The sequence below is a fragment of the Rhinichthys klamathensis genome, unplaced genomic scaffold (genome assembly GCF_029890125.1).
Source record: "Rhinichthys klamathensis goyatoka isolate OS25496 unplaced genomic scaffold, OSU_Roscu_1.1 h1tg000261l_1, whole genome shotgun sequence".
Classification (NCBI taxonomy): domain Eukaryota; kingdom Metazoa; phylum Chordata; class Actinopteri; order Cypriniformes; family Leuciscidae; genus Rhinichthys; species Rhinichthys klamathensis.
Window position 1 is genome coordinate 236,346 of NW_026606782.1, and position 24,177 is coordinate 260,522.

Here is a 24,177-nt window from a genome sequence, read left to right on the forward strand (position 1 = left end):
AAGAAATAACAAAACCATTTATCAAAATATAATCACACGGGGGCTTCTATATCCTTTTGCTGTATTTCATTGTAGATTATAAGGTGTCATTTACAGTACTTTAAAGACATAATTTTAACAATAATTACTGTAAAAGTAGGCCTACTTGTTTTTTCTTACAGATTCAAACATACAGAGAAAGAGACAGTTTCTCTGTTGTCATGGATCCCAAAGGAACTATTGTCCCACTCAGTTAAAGTTGTCAAGAAGAATGCTGACAGGAAGTATTGAGTATATTGTAGTGGAGGGAGGGTGAAGGGGTGTGAGAAAGTGCAGAGAGAGAGAGAAGGATCATATCTCCATCCAGTGGCCAATTAAAATACAGCACTTTGCCCCAATCTGTTTTATTACAACTAATGGCCATGATAGAGGTCTTGTGTTTAACCACTTAAAGATCTGCTATCTATCTATCTATCTATCTATCTATCTATCTATCTATCTATCTATCTATCTATCTATCTATCTATCTATCTATCTATCTATCTATCTATCTATCTATCTATCTATCTATCTATCTATCTATCTATCTATCTATCTATCTATCTATCTATCTATCTATCTCTTGGGGAATTCAAGCCAAGACTTTAATATTTATATAGCCTATATATAGCCTACAATACACAAATAATGCATGTTATATCTAAGACAATAAGTCTCTCACGATCTAAATCTTTTAATCTTTTCAGTTGTGTGATCCCTGCTTAGGTTCTATAAGAGAATCTTGAATATCATCTTATACATCACGCAAATTATATCAAGTTCCTTGTCATGCTATTCCGCCTTTCCCAAATGTGGATCATCGTGTTCCATTGTGTCATGTCCCCACCTCATTTGAACTTGCTATGACAGAGAGCTAGAGATCAGCGACACTGACTCCTGTATGGGACGGAGGGATCTGATGCTGCTGCTATCCTTGGTGATGTACAGCTCAATCCAATTAGTCTTCAGCTCCGGGCTGTGATGCAGCGCGCGCTCCTGCTCAGTCGAAGCTCCACTGAGCGCTAAGTGTGACAGTCCTTATACGCGCTGCTTTTCACTTTAAACACAGGGCATGGCTTCGTGGCGAGAATAATCAACAGTTTCGGGGTTTCCCCGCCCCACCTTCGTCTTTCTGCTTAATTCGCACGAGTTACTTGTGAGATTGTGTCCATACAGAATGAAGAGGAACGACTGCCCTTTCAGCAGGGGTACTACTGATACCTTTATCCCTTGAGCAGATGGAGTGGGAAATAAAAGGCTAATTGACCTCTTTTGGTTGTAGAGGTAAAGGAAGAAGAGGTGAACGGCGGGAAGGTAAGATTTCGTTGCTTTTATCCGCTTTAAAAGAACCGGAGGTCGTTTGGATACGTTGTGCGTAAGATTGCACTGTTTTCATTGGGCACATACACTCCGCGGACAGGGATGCCAGAACTCTACAGTTCTGCTACTCTCAGCGTATCCCAGCTGTTAGTGTTCACTCTCGCAAATAAAGGTTCCTGACAGCAACGGGAAAGGGCTTTGCAGCTTGATGCAATTGGTTTTACATGAACTTACAGTCTCAACTCAAGAGGTTTTTATACAGCACAAGTGGTTCTTGATAAGAACCGAATAAATTTGTGTGAACGAGTGTTTGTCAGCTGTCCTGAAACAGGTGCACTGGAAAGTAAAGACTCTACCTCCCCGATTAAGGATTAGTCTGCAATGATTGTAGGCCTACTTGAACAGCTTGAAATGCAAAGTTGATAAGGGGAAAACGCATGTTGGCTTTAGACTATATACAAAGTAGGCCTATTTAATTTATGATAACTATCTTTATTTTTAACTGTATAACAAACGTGTCTCGATAGTATTTTTGTTTCTCTCCTGACCCGTGGATCTTGAGCACCGTTGAGTTGATTTTTCTGGAGTTTACAGAGTGATAGCGATAATATTAGGGCACACCAACTTAACCTTGTGGGGGATAAAGCGTAAAGCAGCGGATATATTATGTGGGAGGGTGTTAACGCAATGCAAACTACACAACGGGACATTTTAGTTTTTGATACATCGCAGTGCTGCATCATTATGAAATGCTGGCCTATATAGTTTCGTCTCTGTAAGGGAGTTTTAAATAGCCGGCTGTTTCGACGTCTTTTAAGAGCAGGAAATAGAAGCCCGCTAAATAGTCCTACCGGGGTTTATCATCAAGACATTCTTAAATACTCAATCGCATTAGCGTCTGTCCTCAGAGCCAAAAGTATAGCCTACTTGACATCCAAATGCTATACAAGAACATGGCAATTGTCATTATGTTGAATTTGCATGTTCGAGATGATTTAAAACAACAACAAAAAAATTAATAAAATAAAAATTGTGTTCTAAGTTTTTAGAAAAGTATTGTGTCCATTTTGGTTCGAACCTGTATATTTAGGGGGAAACATTTATTTCGTAACTCTGGAAATGTCAAAAGGTGTAATAGTCATGTTAAGTGGCATTAATATAATTTTTAAGCATGTTTTTAAGATAATTTTTTTTTTAAATATCATTATTACACATTTTTGAATATCAAGTTTTCTTAATGTTACTCCAAAACATGCCTATACATAAAAATGTCAGAATATTCAATAAACAAACAAACAAACAAACAAACAAACAAACAAAAATCTTAATGACCTTGACACACACACACACACACACACACACACAGGTTTTCTTGTCACATGACAACAAGATGGCCTCCTACATGTTGGTAATGCCACAAGAACTTTGATTTGATGAAACTTTCAAACATTTAATTGTTGTTTTAGTACTTCAGTACACTCTTTTTATTCACAGCACCTAGACGGTTTTTGTTCTTTAAGCCCCACAATTATTGTCAAACTTTTTATTCAGAAGTCATATCAGAGCAGTATTTAAGTCATATTCTGTATGAATTAAATTTTTAATAACTTAAAAATCTAGACAAAAAAACAAAGCAAAACATGTTGACCCCATTGCAAACTAATGAAGTGCAGGGCCCTTGTTAAGATTCGTCTTTTTATAATCATCTCCTTTCTCAAAACTGTGTGCTTTTGGAGACTGGTTTTAGCCTGCAAAGTTTTTTTTTTTTTTTTGGAGCATAAAATAAGGTCATGATAGTGTTGGAGTTCTCCATAAAATTATATTTTTAATGGTTTTATTTATTATTCATATATCAATGATTATACATACATTTTTTATATCATATTATTTATAATATATTTTATTTATATATTGTCCACTTTTACTTTGCCTATTCATATTCCTGTGAATTTTTTTTTTATTTTTTATTATTCAGTAATTGGAGTAATTCTTCTGTTCCATGATAAGTCTTCCTGAGGTGTCTTTTATTTTCAGGTGCAACCATGGAGGGCCTTGTCTGAGGTGGATTCATCGTAGTACTCATAATTGACATCCGAATTAGCATAACATTTGTGTAGCAGCAGTAATGGCTGAAAGGGCAAACTTTGGGGCTCAGAGGGTCTCACGGCCACAAGGCTCACTCCCGCCAGAACCCATCGACATTATCCGGACGAAAGCCAGATCCAGAAGAGTCCGGATCAATGTGGGTGGGCTGGTCCATGAGGTGCTATGGAGAACCCTGGACCGACTGCCGCGAACGCGTCTGGGGAAACTCAGAGACTGCAACACCCATGAAACCTTAATGGAGATCTGCGATGACTACAGTCTAAATGACAATGAGTATTTCTTTGACAGGCACCCAGGTGCCTTTTCCTCCATTTTAAACTTTTACCGGACTGGCAAGCTACACATGATGGAAGAGATGTGCGCTCTGTCTTTTGGCCAGGAGCTTGACTACTGGGGCATCGATGAGATCTATCTGGAGTCGTGCTGCCAGGCGCGGTACCATCAGAAGAAGGAGCAGATGAATGAAGAGCTAAGAAGAGAGGCTGAAACTCTCAGGGAGAAGGATGGAGATCAGGTGGAAACGGGCTGCTGCCCAGACAAAAGGCAGAAGCTCTGGGATTTGCTGGAGAAGCCGAGCTCTTCTGTGGCGGCCAAGGTAGGGCAAGCACACGGCCAACACACGCACAATACCAAATGTCAGAGTATAGCCACATATATTGATCACATTCTGACATTTCCACTTGGGATGTTCTTTTTGAGCTTTAACAAACTAGCACTTAAAAAAAACACTGAAGAATGATAATCCAAATATTCAATTTGAAATGAATTATTAACTTGCCTTACAATGACTAGGGGCAAATTCAAGGGTGAAGTTTGGGCTGCAAAACTCTGAGACTGATGCTAGCAGTGATATGATGAAATATGAAACCCAAAGATGAATTTATAAATACACACATCCCATATGCATTTCCCGGCTGTCATGATTGACATATTAGCCCAGGCTTTTATGCCACAAAAGTAGAGGCATATTTTTGTGGTATATAGCTTGCTAGAGGGAAGATTTATGGAACGGCATGTCAGTATGTGAAACTTTTTTGGCAACATTTTCCATCCGAGATTGTTGCTGTTGCTGATGTGGGGAGATGCTGCATGGATGAGTGATATGCGCACATCTTAAACAAGAACGATTACGAATGAATCATTAAAACAATAAGTCCGTTAAATAAAAAAATGGGGCTTTAAATATAATTTCAAGTACATTTTGACTAATTATATTTTCTTACGCATTAGTAGATTGTCTCGTAGAAGGTTGCTGAGAGTATTGAAAGGCTTTTTCACAGCTGTTTAGATGCTTTGTCTCCACTCACTGCCCAGTCCCAATACACAGATCGTCTACTTCCCAGAATACAGACAGGGAAAGCAGTCAGAGGAGCCATTAGTGAAATGCTTTAATGTACAGGATTTTTTCCTTTGGCTCTTAAGAAAAGTGTCTTTCCAAGGGGTGAATAAAAAAGCATTTTAAATAAATGAAAAAAGTTAACACATCTAATTAAACTCACCTGAAAAATGGCATTTCGCATCGTAATAGCTATATTAATAGTAAAGACGTTATGCAATCATGACAACTAACATTCTCATTAAATTAATCCTAAATTCATTATAGATTATATTTTAACTACCTTTTGTGTTTTTTAATGCCACACAAAACTAGATGTTGGATCTTTATTACAAACATTTAATGTTAAATATTTGGTTCAGAACTGGTACTGAACTGAGTGAAACTGAAAGTAAAGGCTGATGCAATAGGTCTAAAAACACAGTGGAAAGAAACAAAGGGAAAATTGGGGGGAAAAGTGAGGAGAGAAAGGACAAATGGTAATCCTTATAAACATTCCCACTATAGCCGGCTCAATTTAAACTGCATCCATGTGTTTGCTTAGGCATATTTGTCAACAACTGTTACCTGACCAGAAAGGAAAAGCTACATCATCTCGCTCTGATTCATTGTATTTGACAGATTTACTTTAGCATTATATGCGGGATCGGGACTGGGCAGGTGCAGTTGCACGTTCTGCTCTTAGAGAGGAAGATGAAGGTTGAGTCACTGCCACTATGATTTGTAGCCAGTCAATCGTTTGAGTGAGTCAGCATCTATTCAGCCTACACCAATCGGCTATAATGTCTGCTCTGACAGGCAAAAAGCAGCTTTGTATTGACCGAAATCACCTTTAGCTTAGTTCAGTTTATCATATCACTGCTGTGATCACTGCAAGATGGGAAACAACTCTCAGGATTGCAACAAGCCTATTTAGATGGTATGGCAGACTTGTGCTCACAAGCATTATATTAAATTACAAAGAATTTCCCTTCAATAAACCCCACTTTACTGTCTGGTAATAAATGCAACTCCGAGTTTCTGCATGCTTGGATCTGGGTTTTGGTGGAAAACAGAGTGAACCCCTTTACATTACAGGGGTCCAGTCATAATTAATTGCATGTTAGCTACAAGATGAATGGCAAGTGGTTCCTAAAGATCTCGACCTTTACTTCTGTGGCTTCAGTGGTTTGGTTACTGGACACTGGATTTTGAGCAGGTAATGACTGGTGTGGTACTGAGGAGGGATTTCCCAAAGCATGTTGATAGCATATTGCAGGCAGAATATCGCCAATAATACGTTACTTTGTTGTATATTGTCAGTTTCAGTACAGACCTGTTATTTTTTAAATATATTTCATATCTGAAAATATATATTTTTGCTTTATGGGTTGGAATGCAGCAGGAATTCTCAGCAGTAACATGCTTTGCAGAGCATATGGCAAATAAGCTGTTAGCTTACATTTTATTGTTATTTTTATCATAGACAAAAGATAATATATTTGCAACTGGACAGTTGCTAGGTGGTAAAGATAAAGCTAACAGTAGTTCAGTGGTCAGCACACTGCTCTCTGCGAGGCAACGGAGACTTAATCTCCTTTGGTGATTTACCTAGTCTGCTCCTACAAATAGACTGCTGGCATTCTGTCTGGCTTATGGCTACAGTGTGTAATGTGGTCACGTGTTTAGCAGTTAATCAATTAGTGAAGGCAGTTTTCCACCCTGCGGACGTTATTAGGAGCATTAGCACTTTTCCACATTGTTTCCGCTGTTTCAGAATGCCAAGGCGAACATTGTGAATGGCCTGGGAAGATGAACTTTATCCATTTAAACTATCTTCTTGTCTTAGAGCAAAAACTTTGTGACATCCATGGTTTAATGTGCTGGATGAGGAGTGAGGTATCTGGTGGTGTATCTGGGGTTTTCCTTCCTGTTTAACCATCTTGTTTCCCCTCGATTCTCTTCTTATCTCAGATGACTTGCGTAGTGTGTGTGTCCTCTCAAAAGGTCATCGTATGGTAAGGCCGAGCTAATTTAAAGAGCTCTGTCACATCACCTTGATTTGTGTTGCATGTATAAACACCTTGAGCTTTTAGTAAGCAACGCAAAGAAACATAAAAATACAGTATAACAATACATGAAAGTAATTAATATTTCAGGAGGTTGAATTTGTCTTCCTCTCATGTCCTCTCTCTCACACACACAGCAATATATATTGCAGATTTATTTCAAATGCAATACAAAATCTTGAATATACTTTTTTAGATTTTATTGCATTTTTATGAATGTCAAATTGCAGTTCATACTTCATACTTGACAATGAGAGACATCTAATCAGATATCATAATCTGTAAAGAGGTGTTCACTGCAGATTGTTTTGATGAGATCACTGTTCCTCTGAAATGTCGGTGGTGTGAATAATTTATGTGTATTTACTCTAATTGATCATGACATGATACTCTATGCTCTCAGCTCTGTGGACAGAGCAGAAATTCTCTGCACAAAGCCCAGGGATGGGAAAGGGGGGGATTAGGGGGAGAGAGGGAAAAAGAAACAAGAGCTCTTTGTCAGTGGAGGTTCTGTTACTAAATAAAGAGGTTTGGGTTTTGGCTGGGACTCTGGGTGCAAGGAGATACCTGGTGAATTCCCCTCTCAGCCATCACTTCAAGAGCCGTGGAGGTCAACGGACAAAGTGAATGTGAAGATGAGTAAAGGTTCCATACAGTGCTTTTTTTAACTACAGTGAGATTGCATTAATCATTTAAAAACAATTCACCCCTTGTCCACTTAAGGAAAGATGTTATTTCTCAATGTCCTTTTACAGTGAGGTTGGTAAATTGATCTCGTCTTACAATTATTATGGACTGAGCGGAGCTATATTTATGAGAATAATGTGCTGTAAGGTGACAGCTGATTGTTTAATGTGGCATTTATACTTTCAACTTAATTGAATTATATTTCAAACATGAGTAAATGGTGTTGAAAACAATTACAACTGATTTTCAAAACAATGGGTGCATTTTATCTTAAAAGAGACCATTAAAGGTACAAGGTTGTTCAGAATGTACTGTCTGTTTATCACTGTGCACAGATTTAGAGAAAAAAAATCAAGAAAGAAACAGCAAAGCGTTTTTCCGGTTCAGTTATCAAATCCATGTGAGAGTTCAGACGTAGGTTAAATCTATGAAATTCAAAGTTGATATATCCTCAGATGAGAATAGACATTGAAAGTAATTGTCATGTTATGTAATCCAGTGCTTTCAAAAAGGAAGTGCTGAGCTTGTGACCCAGAGGGAGCAAACTGTACATAGGCCCAACGTGGGTGTTGAACTGTGGAACAAGTCCTTTAGCCTCTCTGCCGACTCAGAGGAGTTTCCATCCCCCATAATGTCAAACAATTATGTAGTTAAGCCTGGGAAACCTAAAGGGATTTATCTTTAATCTGAGTAATGAACAAACAAAATAGCTACAGTTCCACCTTTCATTCCACTCTGATGGATAAAATCCTACTTAGTGGATGTGGAAGTTACAAGATCTGATCCTGTAATTGAAGCTTCATTGAGGCTTAAAGCCAATTATTAATGTAGCGTGACCTACAATCAATAAACATTGAGTCCACTAGTAGTGTGTCTAGCATGTATGACCTTGTCACATTTTCATATTCAGGATATTTCATAACCTGGAGGTTAAACTTCCAAAAAAGCAATTCATTTTGAATGAATTCAAATTTTTAAGGCTTTTCCGTAATGCCTTTAATCCTAAAAGACACTGCATACCGAGGGATGTTCAAATGCAGATACAATTATGAACGAGGCAAAAAGTGTAGCTTTGTGCTACACACTGATAAGCGCTTGGAAAACTTTTTTAGACTCTTATCTGCTGTGGTGAAACAAAACTCCCTGTGTGGTATTTGGCAACATGTGAAGCCAAAGTCAGAGGTGCACAAGGGGAGGATGAATCTGCCAGTCACACTCAGTTTTGAGCTGTGAAAGAATCCTTTCTAAAATGATGCATTACATGACATGCGGTGGATCAATATAGAGAATATTCATTAATAACAGTCAATGGGAAGATAAAGACTACAGGCCAGATTTACTAAACATTAAATTACCGTGAGACCGCAATCCCATAAAAATGCAGATGGTATAGTGGCAAGATATGAGGGTGATCTAACTGACAATGTGCAAATTAAAGAATACAGACGAAGCGATTTCAAAAGCAAAATGGGTTAAGACATGCTTTTTTCCCGCATTAAATAATGGCGCAAATACAAGTAAATACCTTAGTAAATCATGTTGCATGATTTATTTAAATACCCTCCCGCATAAATTTGCATCTAAAATTGAAACTACAAATGCATATGTAATAAGGTCTGCCACAAAAAATAACTGTCCATGCTTTTTCACCGCTCATTTTTCACTGTGTCTCCTGACAGTATAGCTTGTGCTGGCTCAAGCTGTTTGTAAATCTGGCCCTTTAAGTCAAAAGTGGAGTTATTAAAATACTGAACGTTATTACAAATATCTGATAAAAAAATACAGTGATAAATGTCATGCATGGGTTATTTCTTTCTATCTCTGCACGTTATAGTCTAGACACTATATTGACTGGGTCACTGTTAATGTAATTGGATTTCTTTTCATTGTTATGTGACTCTTGTGTCAGTATATACATATATATATATATATATATAGGACTGAAAGTAGAAAGCCATTTTTTTTTTTTGTAAAAGTAGATCCGATCCCATTCTGTTGTATTAATGATGCTCATTCTTAGGCCATCTTTGTGCTCCGATCTTCAACCAGATGGAACTGGATAATATTCAGATTGTTCCAATCCAATCTGACTTCTGACCTATAATGCTGCCTGAATCATAATCATATACTGTTCGTTCATTGGCCAGAGGAGAACTAGCCCCCCGACTGAGCACTGAGTTTCTCCCAAGGTTTTTTTCTCCATTCTGCCACCTGATGGAGTTTTGGTTCCTTGCCACTGTCGCCTTTTTCCACCTTTGTTGCCATTGGCTTGGCTTGCTTGGTTGGGGACATTAAATTTAACATTAAATGTAATATTCAACAATAATATTCATCTGCCAGCATTGACACCATTATATGAGAACTGTACTGAGCTGGACGATGACATCACGGTTTACTCCAGAGCGGCTAAATGAATGAACTAAATAACTTTTTTAAAAACAAAAATGAAACATCACTGAACTTACTTAAGCTGGACTGTGACACTATTTTCTTCTGGAAACAAACTTTTTTTGCATTATTTGCCTGTTATCTCCGTAAAGCTGCTTTGAAACTATCTGTATTATAAAAAAAGCGCTATATAAATAAATGTGACTTAACTTGTATTCCTACATTTTGACAACAAAATACATGCTTTTAGCTCCACCTTCCCAACCCACAAGAGCTAAAACCCTGCCACGGGCAGGAGCACTGCCAGTCTTGAAAGGATAAGACTTAGAGTTTTATCCTCTGAAGCTCTACCTCACCTTGAACCCAGTTGTGATTTCCGTTTTGGGGGACGAATGTCGGGCAAATTCTCGTGGATCTGGTATGAGGGCAGATGTGTTAGATTGTGTAAAAATAGACAGTGGCAGTTGGACAGACTGAATAGCAGGCTTTACACTGTGTTTAAGTAGAGGTTGCCTGCCTACCCCACTTGTGAGGCTGAAGATTTTGCATGCGAGTAAGTGGTAGGCTGAGGGCTAGCCTGTAAACCACAAGCAATCATCAGTGTCATATTATTGACTAATCACTATAATCACGACCCCCTGCTTCCTCCCACCCCCGGGCATGCAAAGACACTGTCAAAAACAGAGTAGTCATCTTGCATGAAAGCAGCTGAGCTGAGCTACGTGTTGGACACAACATTGCGCATTATAGAGGAACTGGATATCGTATAGTGTGTCTCTTACTCAGTAAAAGCTACTTGACCAATGTGGGAGTTAAGCTCCAAATTAACCTGTCCTATAAAAAAACACAATCAAACAGATCCCATGACACTCCTTTATAAATAACCCTTCAGTATCGATCAAGACATTCTTGGGTTTCCAGACAGAGTTTCTTCTTCCTCTCATGGCTGCAATGATAACAATATTCTCCAGAAATAATTTAACCTTCAATTTCTCTCAGAAAGAGAGGTGTCTTCTGAGGAGCTGTATATAGGATGCTTCATTTAGAGTTTTACACCGCATAACAGTTTAATTGACAGTATCAAAATGCACTTCTCAATCCTCAATTTGTTTGACAAAAGTTATAAGTTTGCTCACTTACATCAGAAAGGTGTTTCTCAACTAGTCCAGCAGAGAGAAAACGGGAACAAGGGTCTGTCAAACAATAGATGTCAATATTGTTTGTGCATGGATGTTTCTGAAAGAAGAGCTGAAAGCTTGGTCTGTTGTAATTGTTTGTGAGAGAACACATTACTGAGTCATTTGAGCATCCCAGCAAGGTTTGCAGATAAAAAAAGATGGATTTAACACTCTAATTCTTGAAGCACAGGGCGTTTGCTGGCTAAGTGGTTTGTATGGTGAAGGAGCTGTCCATGGTGCTGGTCTGAAAAATGAATCAGCTTTACCAAATATTCAGAAAAATTCTTCATTTTTCCTTCCTGGACTTCGACTCGCATGTGAACCTTAGACTTTTTGCAATAGGTAAATCCACCTCACCAGGCAGATTAAAAGGCAAATCCTCATGTTTGGCCATGATTGCCTTCAGTTTTCCCCCATATGTATTATTTGTGATTATTTTCAGATCCTCAGTTCAGTGCCGAGACAATAATTCTGTGGGCAGTGAATTTGAATGAAAAAAGTCGTCCAGATATTTTTGTACAAGCTCATCATAAGGGCCAGATGTTTCAAGGACCAAAGCAGCGAAACCTAGTAGAAACCTAAACCAGCCTTATACAATACACTTCACTTGCCCCATTTTGCCCTCTGTTTACATAAGATTTACAGTTTAAAAACCTTATAAAAAACAGTGTTTTTAAACACTCTGCTCATGTACATTGTGGTTCTGGTTTAGCGGTCTTTTGAAATTGTATGTACATATTCAACGTTGGGATGCTGCAGCTCCCTAAAAGGAAACTTAAATATAATGTAAAATTACTTATTTTTTGTATTTTATGTATTTTCGTTTATTACACACCTTTCTGGAATCTGTTTAGTTGGGCCATCTAGTGGTCAGATGTTTCATAATATTAGCCGTTGTTCATTGCATTCCCTCGCAGATACGCTCTCTTCTTTCATACAAATGCAACGCCGTCTTGCATCTCAGTTTGCGATTGTCAAAAAATTAGTATTAATATAAACGTTGTTGCAGGTTTCTTCTTGTTATCTTGTACATTGTAATGGATTGATTTTCTTTCTTAGCGATAGCTCAATAATAATAGGCTACAGGTAAGACTATGAAATAATAACATATATCAATATTTCATGTCCACATATTTATTTATTTGGCAAGAATGCATTGGGTATATTTTACGATAATGTTGGTTTCAACTGCCATTGTACCATTTTCTTATTATTATTATTATTTGTAGGCGCCTTACATGACACTCAAAGACACCTTACAAACACTATAAAACAATCAACATTAAACAAATAATCGTTATTACTCCCTGGATACAAGTATAAAAGTACTCACATAAAAGCCTGCCTAAAAAGATGGGTCTTAAGGCGAGATTTAAAAACACAAAGTTTTTACATATTCACATTATTAACAACAACATTAGCTGTCAGACGAAAAAAAAAAAAAAAAAAACTTTTTTAGCATGCTTTGTTGTTAGTTTGTTCCAAAAAGTAAACTATTTTATAAAATGTATGAAATCTGCAAGGGCTCTTTTTGATTGTTGCAATACATTGTAAAAATGTAAGTAATTTTAATAGAAAAAGAATGTAAATGTAAATATATATATATATATATACAATTAATAGGTTAATATTTATTTGGTTAATTGTAAGTTAGGCCTACTTCAATATTTATGGGGGACTAAAATTGTAACTTAAAAGACAATACAATGCCATTTATCTGTAAATATTTTTTTTTCATATGTAGGAATTACATGAAGAGCACCTTTTTCTCATCTTTGGATGAATATGCATCCCTGATGATCAAGCTGTACAGAGCTCGTGGTGGATATTATAATTAACAAAAAAAGGCAATAAGTATAGCCTGCTTTTTACAGTAAAACATTATTGTCTTTTAAGTTATAATTTTAGTCCCCCATAAATATTAAAGTACCTTACAATTAACCAAATAAATATTAAAATTAACCTATATTAATTGTATATACTGTATATATTTTTTTACATTCTTTTTCTATTAAAATGACTTACATTTTTACAATGTATACATGCAACCATCAAAAAGAGCTACTTTTCAGCTATCACCAGCTGTGTCAGAATAGTGTAACGACACTAAAATACAAGCAATGTTCTGACTTTATGGTGACATTAAGTTTGAAGGACATGAATTCCCTGCCCAAAGTGTTGCCGTGGTTAGCTCATTAATCAGTTTGAGGTTCTGGGAAAAAACATTTATATCAAGGTACGTCATACAGGCCTCGGTGTAATGCCTCTGCTGACACATGTATTTGTTCTCAACACAAGAGAGACAGGAGCGATAAGTACTGAAGGAGAAAGGCAGGAGGATTAGTTAACTGTCCTCATCTGTGGATCTGTATAAACGTGATTACATGGGCAATGATCTCAACACGGGGAGATTTCTGGCATTAGGCCAGGGCTTATGGGTATAGGGAAGCACAGGAAGCACCAAGAGATCCTTCAAGTCACCTAACCCTAATTTACCTCGGTCTTAGAGAAAGGGCACTACCTTGCTGATGTCACAAAACTTTTGTTTACGTTTGTTCCTTAGGGACGAAGTGCGTTCTTTGATTCTGTGGCATTTAGAAGTATTGCCATGTTCGTTTTTTTATTTTCAGAATGAGTTTGGAATGTAAAAAAAGAAGAACTAAAAAATCCCACGATCTCAGTTGGATGGAATATAACGTGTCCTGTAGAGTTACCTCAGTGCCCTCTCCCTAGGGATTAAAATCAGCACTTTTTTAACTCTCATCTTCGTGGGTGCGCCAACCTCTGACTGGACTTTAGGTCTGTTGGTCACGCTACTCAACCCTACCTGGCGGGGACAATCCCTGCGTCAAGCCATGGCAATTAAAGCCTCCCTGGGGGCTATTCTGAATTTCTTATATTGCTTTCCTTATACTTCTACTTCATTACACAACGTCAAACACCTCTATCAGCAAGCACATGCTTTTATTTGTGCCCCCGACATTTGTTTAGCCTGCCTCACCAGTTGTTTAACATGCTCTAGCAACACTCAATACTTGGGTAATCAATGACAACAAAGCACTCGGTTATACTACACAAATGACATTGGTGTAGCAAGTGTAGAAATAGTTTCAGACACTGCATTATTCAAGCCCTCAACAAGACTTTTGAATTAACCTTGTCTAAAAACTCATACTTAAAGAGCATTCATTGTAATGTAATGGTATTGTTGTAATCGGAACATTGTGACATTTTTCACTCTTGTTTGAGAACCGTATGAACCTTGCAAAAGGTGTTCACATTGTCGTCTGTGTGAGAGGACATTTCAGGATAATTGTAATAGGATTGAGTTTCTATCTATAGTAAGGATATGGAAAGGTTAGGAGCAGTTACTCAGTCTTTCCCCCACCCCTCCCCCCACAAGGGAAGAATCAACCTGTAATCTCTTTAGTCTTCCTTAAACATTGTAATATTAAGCACTCTAGTAAAGGATAGTGGGCTGGCAAATTGTGTCATATTGCTGATCGTGTGAAATTAGCTTAATCATCCATTCCTCTGTGGATCATATACTTTTAAGAGGTTTGAACAATTCAAATGACTTAATATGACTTCATATTTGCCAAACAATTCTGGTGTAATACCGTGTTGATAAAATGTGCTGAATATGTAAAAGTGTGTTATGACATCTCTTTCATAACGGTATGTGCGCCATCCACAATGACAGGACACTGTCAAGGTCAGCTGTTTTATTCTCCACCCTGGATCATTATTAATCCCCTCTTAATGCAGTTCCAGTGAAGGAGTGCTCAGTGTCCTGTCAGCGTCACAACCTCCATATTCTAACAAAGTAGTTGATGAATAAGTGCTGGTCAAAGCCATTTGTGAATTGATGTGGAGTAGGAGAATGAGAGAACAGGCGATGCAGATCACATTATCCTAATAAGGATGAGGGCAGAGTCTCTTTTTCACTTTAATTTCTGTTCTGAGTCAGTCCAATTAGCATTTGCATAATTCCAAGAAATGTCACTCATTCTTAACTTAATGTTTTGAATATCTGCAATACTTCAAATGTAAGTTTAAGTATTGTAAATTTTGATATGCTGTGTTTTATATATTCTTTGTGAGCATAAAGTGGTCCCAATTATTTGGACACTCTTGGAAGTATATGTATATAAATAAAGATGGGATGGAATATATATATATATATATACTTTTAATGTCCCATCACTAAACAGCTTTTTTTTCTTTCTTTTTTCTTTCTTTTTTTGCAGGTTCTGGCCATAATATCAATTCTGTTCATCATACTCTCAACCATTGCACTGTCACTGAACACCCTGCCTGAATTACAAGTGATTGATGAATTCGGAGGGTCCAACGACAACCCAAACCTGGCCCACGTTGAAGCCATTTGCATCGCCTGGTTCACTATGGAGTACATTCTCCGCTTTTTATCTTCTCCAAACAAGTGGAAGTTCTTCAAAGGGCCTCTGAATGTCATTGATCTGTTGGCTATCCTCCCTTATTATGTCACAATATTTCTCACAGAATCCAACAAGAGTGTCCTCCAGTTCCAGAATGTGCGGAGGGTAGTTCAGATCTTCCGGATCATGAGAATCCTGAGAATTCTGAAACTCGCGAGACACTCGACTGGTCTTCAGTCTCTTGGGTTCACTCTGAGAAGAAGTTATAATGAACTCGGGCTGTTGATATTGTTTTTAGCCATGGGCATCATGATCTTCTCCAGTCTGGTGTTCTTTGCTGAAAAAGACGAAGATGCTACAAAATTCACCAGTATTCCCGCTTCATTCTGGTGGGCAACAATTACCATGACAACTGTAGGTTATGGGGATATCTATCCCCAAACCCTCCTGGGCAAAATAGTGGGTGGCCTCTGTTGTATCGCTGGTGTGTTAGTAATTGCTCTGCCCATTCCTATTATTGTGAACAACTTCTCTGAGTTCTACAAAGAACAGAAGCGACAAGAGAAGGCAATCAAACGAAGAGAAGCACTTGAGAGGGCCAAGAGAAACGGGAGCATCGTGTCGATGAACCTGAAAGATGCCTTCACTCGCAATATGGAACTACTGGACGTTGTGATCGAAAAGAATGAGGAGAAGGGCTCAGACAATCATCTTTCACCCAGTCGCTGGAACTATCAGAAGAACCCAGACTTGGGTTCCAAAGGCTGTGACGCAAAATATCAAGAAGTAGGACAGTTGGCTTCTCCAGATCGGTTATTCAAACCGAATTCAAGCCCTCAGAGGCTAAACGCAAAATCCCTTGAGCAAATGTACAACCAGATGACAGCCGCCTCATCCATGAGCAGCAGTGGACCTTCGGCTTCCAAAGCGAGCACTGTTGGTAAAGAAGAAGAGATGGAGATGAAGGTAGTGCAATGTGAACCACGGATCAAAGAGAGACCCATCACTGAGATCCGAAGCGTATCCAGCGTGGACAGTTTCGCCAGCTGTGCCACAGACATCAGTGAGGTCGAAAGAAGCGCGCTACTGCCCAGACATCCACGCGCTCCTCCGCCACTCGACCTCAGCCAGATCTCCTCCCTGGAGAAACGAGCATCTGACAGAGAAAAGCAGGCCACAATCATTAAAGAAGGCCTCTACGAGTTTGTCCAGTGCAAGTCAGACAGCTGCACCATGTCACAGGGTGAGGAGAACCAAAGCTTCGATCCGAGCGGTGAAAAGGTGAGGAGCCCTCCACAAGGAAACCAAGTCAAAGTCAAGGGACTCAAAGTGAACTTCACCGAATCTGCAGACGAAGGGGCTTCCAACTTGCACTTAGTCGTGACGGATGACGCGGCCACACTGACACCAAAGCTACCGGTATCTGACCCATTACTGCTGGCGGGTTCTCCTCGGCAGAGTCCCAGGTCCCCGGGGAAAGGCTTCGAAGGGGATGGAGCCACAAGCTCTCCAGGGTTCAGCCTGTCGTCTTCTGAAAGCCAAAGAGGGAGAAACCACGTCGATAGAGCCGCTGTTACTCCCACGTCCCCTAAAAGTGCACAAAACTGTGCTTCTGCAACGGTTGGCGCCGTTGGAGTGGAAGACAGCATTCAAAGTGGACAGAAGGTGGACAACCACCTCCTTTCCCCTGATATTCTGAAGTCTTCAGGGGAGGGAGGTCGCTCACCACCATGTGAAACTAGCATGTGATGTGCCGAGATGCATTAACATGTTATCTGTGCAACATGTTCACAGAATGAATGCACCTAAGCATGTGGAGAGAAAGAGTAACTGATGTAGTGAAGGGGACTTTCTTTTGTCTTTCTTCGACACTATTGGACTGCATAGCCGCAGAGATTGACTTAAAGATCCTGAGAGACAAGGTCTGCTCTCACCTTCAGGAGCTTAGTGATATTCATTCAGAGGGAGGACATTAAAGAACAAAACATACTCTTATTATTCTAGCATTGTTATTTTGAAACAGTTTGACCCTCCATGTGAAGGATTAGTTATTTGAATCATATATATTTTGGATCAGAGACTGATTCAGGCAACTGTGATAAGATACCACAAATTCTTCATTGTAGATTAATAGCCCTGAGCAGATGTTGTAAGCATACACATTTTTTTTAAAAGACTAACCACTATAACATTTGTGCTGGGTTTGTTTAATAGTTCTGACCAAAGTGCTACCAGTGTAAATTGGCAGTCAGCATTTGACTTGAAATAATATTTTTGACCAAAATATGCCTTCATTTGATGTTTTCTTGCTGAGTGATATTATTCCTCAGTGGTCATATGTGAAGCAACACAAAGTTTTCAGTTCTCACTGCAAATGTGGATCAAATCAAATTCCCTCCCCCCCCCCTAACTGTCCCTTCGAGCAAGTAATACAAGAGGAAAACCTACTCTTAACAAAAATAAAACATGTCAGTACTAAATATTCTGATATCTATATGAGCATGTCTGTTTCAGTGAAACGCAAGTTCAAGTGTTTCCATTTGCATCACTTTATAGTTGAGCCATAGCCAACCTAGAAATACATTAATTATTTGAATAAATAGTTTAGGATGCTTACTGCTGTGGGAAACTCTCCACATCAGTGAAAGTGTATGGAAAGATGGTTAAGTTGCCTTCAATTCAGACTCAGTTGAGGGAAACCTATGATATAGTAAATCAACTATGCCCTCTGCTGGATGAAGGAAATGGCACTTTATTTCTGTATGATGCCAGTTTGACTGGATGGGAATATTGTACATATCATATTTAAAGATTGTCATTTTAACATTCCTCTCCCTGACGTGCAATACAGTTGCACAGGTAACAAAGAGGTCAATGGATGTCAACAGTTTAAAGTAAAACCTCGAATGAGTGTATGATTTGTATATTAACTGTACATTCAAGAAATTATCTGCTATCCATTGTGTTGAAACACAGGTACACAAGTTGTGTTATGTTGATCGCACTCAAGTGATTTTTAAAACAAACTAGGCAGGAACAAATCCTGCTTTAAGTATTCAAATCGGTGCCTTTTCATAAACTGTCATTTATGAGAAGGCGATAAGATCTATGGTTTGGTTCAGACAAGTCCGTACAGAAAGTCCTACTTTTTATAGAGTAAAATATGCAAATACAATTAAGTTCTCAGGGTTTTTTTTTTACGTAATCTTGAAAGCCCTAATGTTTCTGTATGTGAAAATGTTTTTGCTGATGTCAAATCAAAAGAAACAATAAGCTGCATGATCATCTACTTGCACAAGATTTGAGCAGATTTATCTTTAATACACGACTATTGTATGTACATTCCAAAACACTTTCATTTCAGCATATATCAAACTTTTTTTTTCTCGTTAAGTTTGGATCCTAGTTTGTATATCAATGTAATGTTTATAGTTGTACATCTTTTCTTTGAAATAGTGACTGCATTGTTCCAGATACCTAGAACGACCATTACACAAATAAATGTTTGTACAGGACACTTCGAGTGTGTTCTTTAAAGTTAAAACATCAGTAGACCTTCAACCTCATCTTTAAGTGGTTTAATAGCGAGAAGCTTCATTAGATGTGATGAAAGGACACAGCTGTAGCATCTTTTTGATGCAATTGAGAACTCAGAGATACATGCTTTTACAGTATATCATGAGCAGACCTAAGTGTCACAATAAAGGGATGCCAAGAAATAAATCTCTAAATCAGTGTTTGTGTAAATGATTTTATTATCACACAGACCAACAACAGAAATGTTCCAACGACCTGTAGAGACAAATAAAAAAAGTTTTAGATTAGAAATTTGACTTGAAAGGCAGTTAGTCCCTCGATATTTCCTTTAAATGGGTCTCATTCCCAACAGGCCTTTTTGAGGATATATTCTAACCTGTACCCTACTATCAAGGTTAACCAGTACAATTACAAATAGCATCAGTATCAAGCAAATAATGCCTAAAAGAAATGTTTATGAGATTAATAAAAACAATAAACAGCCCACAAAGTACACAAATTAACAATGATACTACCAACACTACCATGAATTATAGCGAATGTAACAGCTATTCCATAACAAACATCACTCTGGTAACACTTTTTTCTTCAATCTACTAATAACCTGAATCACACACATTGTTGGTATGATATGCAAGGACAAGTTAAATGCAAATAAATAATTGTCAAACTTAAAAAGAACTGGGCATGCGTTTCAGTCAGGTGCTCACCTAATGTTCTTAGTTCATTCTCCTGATGAGTCTGTTGATCTGGTCCTCCCTATTTCCTGCATCACCTCCCTCGACAAAGTGGGTGGTCTTCTTGTTCATACCACCACGAGGAGAGGACAGTTTGAATGGCCAGAGGAAGTTGTTTGCAGCCTTGAAGTTCTTTCCAACAGTGTAGATTTCATGAATGAGATCCTCAACGCAGATGATTCCACACTGACCTGGATATATGCAAATCATGGTACTGAATCCTAAAATGCCACTACTGCAATACCTAGTGTTCAATCATGGTGTGCACTGCCTGGTCTTACCAAGGGTCTTCTCGATAAGGGAGTTGTCTGTCAGTCCAATGCGCTGCTTTTTGATCTTGCCGAATCCACGCTTGTAGATGAGCTCACGCACAGATTTAAGGTTGGGGTAGCTGAAAAAGCAAAACGGGACTTCAGCAAGCAGGTAAAGTTCACAATACATTTAAGAGACGGTTGCTGTATTCGGAACCACTCTTATTAATTTCACAATATTTTTCCATGACAAAAATGGTAAGAGTGATATGCGGTTCCAAATTCAGCCATTGTACCATGGCACACATTACATTATACATAAGATTTGGCAGAACCTTTAAGGATAGTTCAGCCAAAAGTTAAAAAGGTCAATTACATGTCATTCCAAACCTATAAGACTTTCGTTCATCTTCAAAACACAAATGAAGATATTTTTTATGAAAGTCTATTTATCCAGAACACTTGACAGTTCAAATGTTTATAAAGAGATCGTAAAATAAAACTATATGAACTAAGTGATTTAATCCAAGTCCTCTGTGAGACATGATTGTTTAATGACAAATCTGTTCATCATAAAACGAACATCTCTTCAGAAGACTTTGATTAAACTGAGCTTTTATTCACATAAACATTAAAAAAATATATTCATGTTCCAAAGATGAACAAATGTCATGGGTTTGGAAAGACGTGAAGTAACTGATGACAGAATTTTTAGCTTTGGGTGAACTGTTGTGTTGTCTTCCACTGAACACAAAAGTATCGAGATAACAGCCACTCTTTACCATATAATGAAAGTAAAAGGGGAATGACAAGACAAATCACCACCAAAAAAGTAGCCCATATGATTGATTTTCATATTATGCACTATTTAAAATCATCTGAAGCCAACAATAGCTTTGAGCAAGAAACAGAAAATGCATTCAAATTATGACACCTTTATTGGGTCAATGTTAGATCTGATGTCAAAGCCAACTGGTCATATAATGATGTAATGACAAATCAAAGCTCTCTAAAATTTAGACTCTGGAAGACCGAGTCCCCATTCTCTTAATTATATAAAAGGGAAGCCAGTACATTCTACAACTATTCTTTTCTACAAAAAAAAAAAAGTCCTATTGGTTTGGAACAACATGAGAAACTTCCTTTTTGAGCCAAGTATACACTAATGTTCAAAATTTTGAGGTTGGTAAGATTGTTTTTAGAAGACTCTTATGCTCACCAAGGCATCAAACAAAGCATACAAATTTACTGACCTTAAAGAGCATATTGCAGGTAAAAAAAAAAATCTAAATTAATATATAACCTTGTATGAAAATACCATATGAAAAGTTAATGCAGGATTTAAAATGTTTTAAAACGACATAAGGGCACTAATTTAGTAGATAAAGTGAGCGTTTCTTGGACTGCTCGTAAAAACGGCTTTTTATTTCAAAATCGCGTCATTTTACGTCACGCTAGGGAGCCTCAGCTCAGTGCAAAGTAGCTGGTATTCAGTGAGAGCGGCCGTGTGTCAGTGTGTTTTAGGTAGTTTTTGTATTTTAATTTATCATCGTCATGGTAAATTATTGTTTGTGGAGGTTGCAAAAACTCCGGCCTGTCAGGACATCGAGTCCACAGGTTTCCATAACAAGAAAAGGGACGGTGCTGTATATCTTTCATGCCTGCGGTTTGTGCAGGTGAAGAGACGGGATTTCTCTTCCGCATCTGCTTCGAGAAACGCGGTCGTGTGTAGCGTTCACTTCAGATCGGAGGATTATCATCCCGGCGATATGATGGAGTTCAACATGGGATGCCGAAGCAAGAATATTGATCGTCTAGTACCAATGGCATGAAATAGTGTGATATAGGTAGTCATGCCCTAAATAGAGGCAACTTGTAATTGAAAAACAAAATTACTCAGGTTGTTTAAATATTCAAATCTTTAATTTTCTGTTTATGTTATAACCCAGGTGAAAAATATGTATTAAAATTGTACTTGAGTATATTTCTATTGTACTAAAAACATACCCAAGTATAGTTTATACATTTAATAGTATAAATCTACCCTAAAAATACTAATGTCTGCTGGCCTGATATACGATGGTAATAATCTGTACAATATTGTGAGCACAGTGTATATCGTTAGCGAACGTGTACATCTATAAGCACGTCTCTCACCAAGACACCTGTCCTGTTCTCTACTGGTTCTCACACCACAACTCATGGTGTCACTGACCGTTCTGTCTAACATTAATACTGGCCTGTCCCTACTCTCTTGGCAGCATAGCAGGCTCATAATTGTACGGCTGTGGTCCGTCATACGAGTAAGTACTTCCTCAGCGTCCGAAATGTCATTGCGATCCATTGTTTTCCTGTTGTTTGAATCGACCGCTCTCCCGCCCGTTACGTCACGCCCATTTTCAGACGCGGAAGTAAGATTTTCTCACAAAAACGACTCCAGAAGCTTCTGTAGCGTATTTATAAGTATATTTTAAAGAAAATCTAGTTCCTACATTATTTTTCTATACATTGACTCGTTGGGTCCTCTAACCTGCAATATGCCCTTTAAGCTTTCAAATGGTAGTGTACCTTCAACCATAAGACGGCTGTAAATACACTGTGGACATTCACAATTTTTAGGTTCGACCCAAAACACAGCTTTACATACCCCCAGGCAATGTAGGGCTCTGCAATTCGGAGCATGTTGATGGAGGCCTTGTTCAGTTTGACAAAGACACCATTGAAGATCTGGCGGAGACGGAGCAGCTGAAGCACCTTGCGGACTTTGGGGCTGACACCATTGATACTGAGGATAGACAAGGTATCCCATCAACAACTTTCAAAAGACAAGACAGTTTCACTAAAAGTAGTACTATGTAGTGGTGGTTTCAGAAGATTTGGCTTATTTTCAAGAGGAATCACCATGGTCGATAAGACGGGGAAAAAAGAGCAACATCATTAACCACAATCTGTGAAGTCTGCCTACAGCATGGCAGATCATTTGAAAGTAGAAAATTTACCCTCTGATCCTGACCACAAAAGCCAGTTTGGGCTCAGCTGGGACATAGTAGTTGCCTGCCTTGCGAGCCATCCTACTCATGCGGATTTCACGCCTGTACATCTCCCTGTATTCCTTGTGGTAAGCTTCAGCTCTCTTGAAGATGAGCTTCCTGGTGACTTTGTGGGCCTAATATGTGAGAGAAGACATACATTCTCAATTTGGCCTCTATGTTGATGCTTTATCATTAGATTATCTTGACCACTGTTTATAAACAAAGCTAGCACGTAAAGTCTAAACCACAAACCTTCTTGTCAGCCATCGCCTTCTTCAGACGCACGGCCCTGATGGCAGCAAATCGCTGTCGCCTCTTCAAGAGGCTTTCGGGGACTGAGGGAACCTTCTTCTTTCTGATGAGAAATGGTAGCACATTTGTCTTTTCCCTAGTAATCACATTAGGCCTGCAGACCAGGTTATCATGACAGCTACTTGACGTTAAAAAAGCACAGTTAATATATATATATATATATATATATATATATGTATATATATATATATATATATATATATATATATATGTATATATAAACATACATACACACACTATATATGACAGGTAAACCTTAGACTAAAACTTGAATTCATAAAAATAATAGCAGAGTACCGCTAGCATCATGCCTTTGCCTCAAGTTAGCAGCTAATGACAATAAATATATATTAGATCAAAGACTATTCCATAACTCCAGAGCACATTTGGATATGTTGGTACAGAAATACTTATTCGGGCACGTTTTAATGTTACTATATTAACTGCTTTTCCACACGTTGCTCAACCGATTCCACCCGGCAGACTACACGACATTCATATGAAATTTTATTGATTCATCATTCCCCGATACTTCCAATTTCCCCTTCATAGCACTTAAACATACACATATTGCTCATTTAGACTCCGAACAATATCGTATGAGCTATATTTAAACCGATGGAAGAAGATTCAAATAGCACGGTTTCCAACTTACGCTTCACCCGCCATTATCCCCACAGTAAAAGAGGCTTCTACGCATGCGCGGTGAGGTCTTATAACATAGGTCCTTCATACTTCCGGTTAAGTATTAGGTCTCTAGATATACTGCCTGCATAAAAAAAAAGAATACCGTATTTATTTTACGTTGAAGAGACGTTCTGGTTGAA

The 24,177-nt window shown here is 38.3% G+C and overlaps 2 protein-coding genes and 1 non-coding gene across 3 annotated transcripts; 1 reads left to right on the plus strand and 2 right to left on the minus strand.

Annotated features, from left to right (window-relative positions):
* Positions 1–930: 930 nt before the first annotated feature.
* Positions 931–17,871, plus strand: kcnb2a (potassium voltage-gated channel subfamily B member 2a). Its single transcript, XM_056267484.1, has 3 exons — positions 931–1,332; positions 3,373–4,039; positions 15,332–17,871. Exons 2-3 carry the CDS (start codon positions 3,464–3,466, stop codon positions 17,228–17,230), a joined length of 2,475 nt encoding a protein of 824 aa, XP_056123459.1. The 5' UTR covers positions 931–1,332; positions 3,373–3,463; the 3' UTR covers positions 17,231–17,871.
* A 1,341-nt stretch (positions 17,872–19,212) lies between these two features.
* Positions 19,213–24,090, minus strand: rpl7 (ribosomal protein L7). Its single transcript, XM_056267495.1, has 7 exons — positions 24,006–24,090; positions 23,291–23,393; positions 23,006–23,172; positions 22,654–22,791; positions 20,037–20,146; positions 19,729–19,946; positions 19,213–19,273 (listed from the first exon to the last, which is right to left on the minus strand). The coding sequence occupies exons 1-6, from the start codon at positions 24,017–24,019 to the stop codon at positions 19,738–19,740; spliced, it is 741 nt and encodes a 246-aa protein (XP_056123470.1). The 5' UTR covers positions 24,020–24,090; the 3' UTR covers positions 19,213–19,273; positions 19,729–19,737.
* Positions 22,865–22,954, minus strand: LOC130101752 (small nucleolar SNORD12/SNORD106). The gene has a single exon (XR_008809035.1). It is a non-coding gene; the product is annotated as a small nucleolar SNORD12/SNORD106 (small nucleolar RNA).
* Positions 24,091–24,177: the final 87 nt, after the last annotated feature.